Here is a 6,000-nt window from a genome sequence, read left to right on the forward strand (position 1 = left end):
TGATTACAGAAGGTATGTGGAGCTTTACTGTGTGATTCTTGAAACTCTCCTGTAACTTCGAGAAAGTCAAAGTGAAAGTCGCTCAGTCATGTCTGACTCTTGGCAACCCCATGGACTATACAGTCCATGGAATTTTCCAGGCCAGAATACTGGAGTGGGTAGCCTTTCCCTTCTCCAGGGGATCTTCTCAACCCAGGGATCAAACCCAGGTCTCCCACATTGCAGGCGGATTCTTTACCAGCTGAGCCATCAGGGAAGCCCAAGAATAGTGGAGTGGGTAGCCTATTCCTGCTCCAGCAGATCTTCCCGACCCAGGAATCGAACCAGAGTCTCCTGCATTGCAGGCAGACTCTTTACCAACGGAGCTATCAGGGAAGCCCAATAACTTTGAAATTATTATCAAATTAAAAAGTATAAAAATAGTTAAAGCAATTTTACATGTTCTCACTTAAAAGGGAACACTTCAGTTACCATAGTCAACAATGTTAACATGACTGTCATAATGGATCTGGAAAACATATCAACCATGTTCAGTATGTTCCCTGAAGCAAGCATGCCTGCAGACTACCCTCATCCCCTCTATCCTGCATGCTAAATATCCACCTTATAAATTTAACCCTGAAATTTATTAGTATCTTACTATATGGAAAATGAGCTAACTAGTAACTAAAAGGACCAAAGAACAAATAAGACATGAAAGCTGAGTGGGGAGAGTAGTGGGAGGCAGAAGGAAGGCACAGAAGAAACCAGTTTATCAATTAACTAGATAAACACATTCTGAATGATCATAAATATTAGCAGCCCTGTTTTCTCTCTTCTTTGGTAGAACAGGAAGGAAACTTCCCCCAAGTATTTGACTCTCATACAATGTATGTACGTCCCTTATACTTTTTATGTACACATATTCCAAAAAGAGATGTGAGTTGATTTTTCTAAAATCCAAACACTAAGCAAACATTATGCTAATTGAAAAGTGCCTAGAGAGCCACACACATCCAGGTTGTTAAATATAGAAACCCACTGTAATGAGAACCATTATCTCTGGTTTCCAAGGATACCAGGGTAAGCACTATTCCTAAATTGCAGTTAATTCAGCAAAGGGCACAAAGTCATTTATATTCAGGGTCATCCCAGCTGCCAGCAGATGCAGAAAGAAGGCTAAACCACCCTCTTTTTCTATTCTGTTCATCACCAGCTCCAGGTGCCAACCCCCACCCTCTGGTCCCAACCCTAGCCAATGACTTCTGGGTGAAATTTGGAAAATCGGCTTGTAAACAGCTACTTCCGAGAGAAAAAGAATCTCCAAAGGGCAGGGCAGTCAGAGATGTGAACAATGCTGGGGGTGGGGGTGGGTAGGGAAGGCTGGCATTCCTCTTTGTTTGTGAAAAGGAGTGAAGCCTGGTTTTGTGGCTCCACCACGCCAGGGGCCCTCTGTCCTGGAGCCTATGCGGGATAGGACTTAGCAAGGAAACCACCACCATCATCTTCAGGGAATTGCACAGCTAATTTCAGCCCCCCGCCCCCAACCAAGACTATCCAAGCTTTTAGAGTTTGTCATTCTTAAACTGCCACAGTTTCTAGAATTAAGTTCATTTTCAATTTGCATCTGGGCTTCCCAGATGGCACCAGTGATGAACAACCTGCCTGCCAATGCAGGAGATGCAAGAGACACAGGTTTGATCCCTGGGTCAGGAAGATCCCCTGGAGAAGGAAATGGCAACCCACTCCAGTATTCTTGCCTGGAGATTCCCATGGACAGAGGAGCTTGGCGGGTTACAGTCCATGGGGCAAAAAGAGTTGGACACAACTGAGCATACATGCTCTCTAGACTTTAGGATCTAGATTTTTCACAGGATTACTTACAACCTGTTTCTATGGCTTTAGTATAAAAACTACTTTCTGACAACTTCAGAGGCATTCGGGACTTCCCCAGTGGTCCAGTAGTTAAGACTCTGCCCTCCCAAAGCAGGGGGCGTGGGTTCAATCCCTGGTCAGGGAACTAAGATCCCACATGACCCCAGCACAATCAAAAAATAAAAATAAATAAGAATAACAAAGTAATTTAAAAAAAATAAAAATAGAGGCATTCCTCCCTTAGTCAAATTTACACTTACTAAAATACTGGTGTGGGATTTCAAGGATACTTTAGATTTATCTTAAACTTATAGAAAGTATATACAAACTTTAAGAAGTATATATATAAATCTTACAGAAAAAAAAAGTATATATATGTGTGAATACTGGTGTGGGATTTCAAGGATACTTTAGATTTATTTTAAACTTGTAGAAAGTATATACAAATTTTAAAGAATATATATAAAAAAACTTACAGGAAAAAAAAGTATATATATGTGTGTGTGTGTGTGTGTATATATATATATATATATATATATATATATATATATATATACAGGCTTCCCAGGTGGTGCAGTGGTAAAGAATCCACCTGCCAATGCAAGAGACACAAGAGACTCAGGTTCAATCCCTGGGTGGGGAAGATCCCCTGAAGTAGGAAATGGCAATCCACTCCAATATTCTTGCCTGGGAAATCCCATGGAGACAGGAGCCTCGTGGGTTGCAGTCCATGAGGTTGCAGAGTCAGACATGACTGAGCATATACATATATATACACATATATAAAAATAATATCCAGATAAAACAGCAATCTTCCATTTACTTCCTCCCCCATCACTTGTCCATTCAACACAGGAAGACCTCCATGCAGAACTCAGCTGGGGCAGAAGTAACCGGAAGGGTCAAAAAGCTCTCTCTGCCTTCATGTGTTTCCTCCTGATGGACATGAGGCTGCATCAGGCTAAGCTTCTTAGCTTAATGTGATAACAGAGGTGAATTAGTTTGCCTGTTTTGATAATGGAGGCCTTTTGAGACTCCCCTCTTTTGTATCAGTTCCATTAACTGGAGATGCTCACTGCATCCAAGAGAGAGAAGGAATGAAATACAACAAAGGTTTCTAATAGTTATGTAACATTACAGTTATCCCTCAACAAGGCAGGTCATTTTAAAACTAACAGTTAATACAAAAAGTACAACATGGTTCTGAAAACTTTCTTGCTACACATTCTAGATAACTTGAATACTATGTATTTAGTTGAGCTGTCCTGATTTCAGTACACAATCCTTAAAAAACAAAAAAAGCTCACTTTTTTTTGGGTACTGAAATATTGTTTCTTAATCCAATAAACAAAGTAATAATACCAAATCTTAAAACTATACAAAATGGGAAATCAGTCTCAATTCTCTTAAAAGTTAGTCATTATTTTGGTGTGTTATTCTGACACCTGCTATTTCTCACAAGCGGCCACATTTTGAGGTAAGACGGCTTCGGAAAAGATTCTGTGTGAATCTGGCAGCTTGCAAAACGCTTAAGTTGAGCAGGCCACTCTCCAACCTTTCTCCTGGTCTCACCAGAAGCTAGCGCTCTGGGGGATGAAAAGACAAAACACAAATCGCTGGCAGAAACGTCATCGTCTGGTTCATCCTTTTCTGACAACACATGGGCTTTCACGAAACCTCTAACGTGAGCCTGCTTACATTACGGAACAGGACTGTATTCCCTAGCTGTGCATAATCAACTTTTTGTTTTCTCATTTTCAGCACTGACAGCACCCTAATCCACCAATTCGGGAGCCTAAAACTTGGACTTGAGCCACTTGGCACTCTGGATGAAAAAGCAAAACAAAACAGCGGAAGGGTCGCCTCTTCTTTTCCTTCTATTATCCTGACACCTAATTTCTGGTCTTGCGTATCGCACAGATCTCTGAAAACACTTTCCAGTAGCTCACCTCGGCCCCAGCTCCACCCACCTCCCTCCACCTCTCCGTAGCTAGAAAGTGTCCAACTGGCAATGTTCAAATCGTAAAGGCAGCGAAAACGGCCCTGCGTGCTGTCACAAATGTCTAAAAAGTGGATTAGGGACCAATAGGGAGGGACAGCTCGGGCACCCGAGGCCCCCGTTCCCCGCGCGGGGCTGGCGCAGCTCGGCTCCCGGCCCAGCCCGGAGCCCTCCGGGGCCCAGCGCAGCCTCCCGGACCTCCCGGCTCGGCGGGGCGCCGGGGGTCCCCCGCTCTCCCGGGCACCGGCCGGACGAGGGAGGGGGTGTGGCTGGGCTGCGAGCGCGCCGGGGTGGAGGTGACACCGTCCCCGGAGAGTTGTCTGGGGAAGGCGACCGTACGGGGAGTGGAAGGAGACTGCCCCGAGGCTGTTCTCGGCCGCGGCGCCGGGAGAGCCGCAGCCAGCTGGTGGCGCCCGGAGCGTTCGGGGGGTCCGGGGCGGGTGGGGAGAGCCGGGGCGCGGCGCCGGGCGCTCGGGGTCCCCGCGTCCCGGGACTGTCAGGCGGGAGGCGGCGGGGGCCAGGGGCGCGCGGGGCGGCGGCGGGCCGGGCCGGGCGCGCACTCACCGATGCACAGCTGGATGGCGTAGGCGTAGTAGGACCAGCCGAGCAGGAGGCTGATGAACACCACCGGGATCCAGTAGAGCACCCGCCGGCACCGCCGCCTCACGCTGCCCGGGCCCGAGGGCGCCATCTTCCAGCCGCATCCACCTGCCCAGCTCCGCCGCCGCCGCCGCCGCCCGCGGGCCTGGCTCCGGGGCGGGCTGGCCGCGCCCGGCGGCCCCGGCGGGACGGACCCCGGGGCGGCGGCCGGGTGCGCCGCGGCCACTGCCGCCGCCGTGGCGCTAAGTCCCCATCCCGCAGCCCCGAGCCGGCGCCGCGGACTCCCCGCTCCTCAGCGCGGCGGCGGCGGTGGCTGCGAGAGGAGGGCGCGGAGGAGGCGGCCGGGGAGGAGCGGGCAGCGAGCGGCGGGAGGAGGAGGAGGAGGAGGAGGAGGCGGCGGCGGTGGGAGCCTCCGCCCCGCCTCCGCGCGGCCCGCCCGCCCCCCGGCGTCCCCCTCCAGGCCGCCGGCCCGGCGAGGCCCGCGGCGCCCTCCGGCGTGCGCTCGGGGCACTGCCTCCGGTGCCTGCCGCGCCCCAGGCCCTCGCGCCCTCGCCGCGGGGCACCTCACCGGCATCCGAGGCCGGAGAGAAGGTTCCCACCTTGGCCCTTCCACCCCCGCCCCCCGCCCCGGGTCCCTGGACCCCGACGAACCGGCCCCGCGCGGGGCGAGGACACTGGGCGGCGGCGCGGGGCGCGGAGACGCGCCGGGGAGGGGCCGCCCCGGGAGCCGCCGGCGCGGACCCGATCCCCTGGCCCCGGGAGCCGCCGGCACGGAGCCGGCGAGACACCTCCCCTGGGGGCGCGCCACCGCGAAGTCCTCAGGCGCCCAGGCCAAGGTCCCCGCCGCCCGCTTCTCAGAAAGGGTCGCTTCAACTGCGGGTAAACGGGGGGCAGCGAGGGCCGGGCTGGCGCGTTACGGCCCCGGCGCTTCCGTTCCGCGAGGCTTTTGGGGGGGATGTGGGGCTGCACCGTGCGTGAGGAGGAAGCACCTTGGGTTGGGCATCCAGGGACCGCTGGAGTCAGAAACACCAATTATCTGCTCTGAGAATTTGAACTCTTTCAAGTCACTTTGTGATTGTTAGAGTAACCATTCCCACCGCCCCCTCCCGAAAGTCCGGGGCTTCCCTCCGGGTACTCTTTCCCCAGCCGGTTCTTCACTACAGTTTCTTTTGTGATGGCAATTCTAAACATAGCATATAGCTGGTTGTAAAGCCATTGCTAAAAATCCTGGAAGAATCCTGAATGTAGTGAGACCGACGCCCTGGCTTTAAGGTTGATGAAACGGAAAAGATACGAATGCTTCTGAAATTGTTTTCTTTTTCCCTTCATCTGATTATGAACGAACCTGGCTCCAAGTGGAAACCACCCCCCGCCCCCCAGTTAATATAGTGTCTCTGAATTATGTGCATAATCACTATATATAATGTGTGCGATTTTAACAATTAATGAATATATGTGTATACACCACACAGCAACCATATTGGATGATATTGCTTCGTATTCATCTGTAGAATGAATGAACAATAAAAAGAAGTACCTATTTACAT

The 6,000-nt window shown here is 51.2% G+C and overlaps 1 protein-coding gene across 1 annotated transcript in view; it reads right to left on the minus strand.

Annotated features, from left to right (window-relative positions):
- The window catches only part of ZDHHC2 (zinc finger DHHC-type palmitoyltransferase 2), a 65,971-nt gene extending 61,200 nt beyond the window's left edge, over positions 1-4,771 (minus strand). Inside the window, exon 1 of the mRNA XM_043454453.1 lies at positions 4,418-4,771. Coding sequence (XP_043310388.1) covers positions 4,418-4,544 — 127 coding nt within the window. The 5' untranslated portion in view covers positions 4,545-4,771. The remainder of the gene's footprint in view (positions 1-4,417) is intronic.
- Between the last annotated feature and the right edge of the window lie 1,229 nt (positions 4,772-6,000).

The sequence above is a fragment of the Cervus canadensis genome, chromosome 31, assembly GCF_019320065.1.
Source record: "Cervus canadensis isolate Bull #8, Minnesota chromosome 31, ASM1932006v1, whole genome shotgun sequence".
NCBI classification, from domain to species: domain Eukaryota; kingdom Metazoa; phylum Chordata; class Mammalia; order Artiodactyla; family Cervidae; genus Cervus; species Cervus canadensis.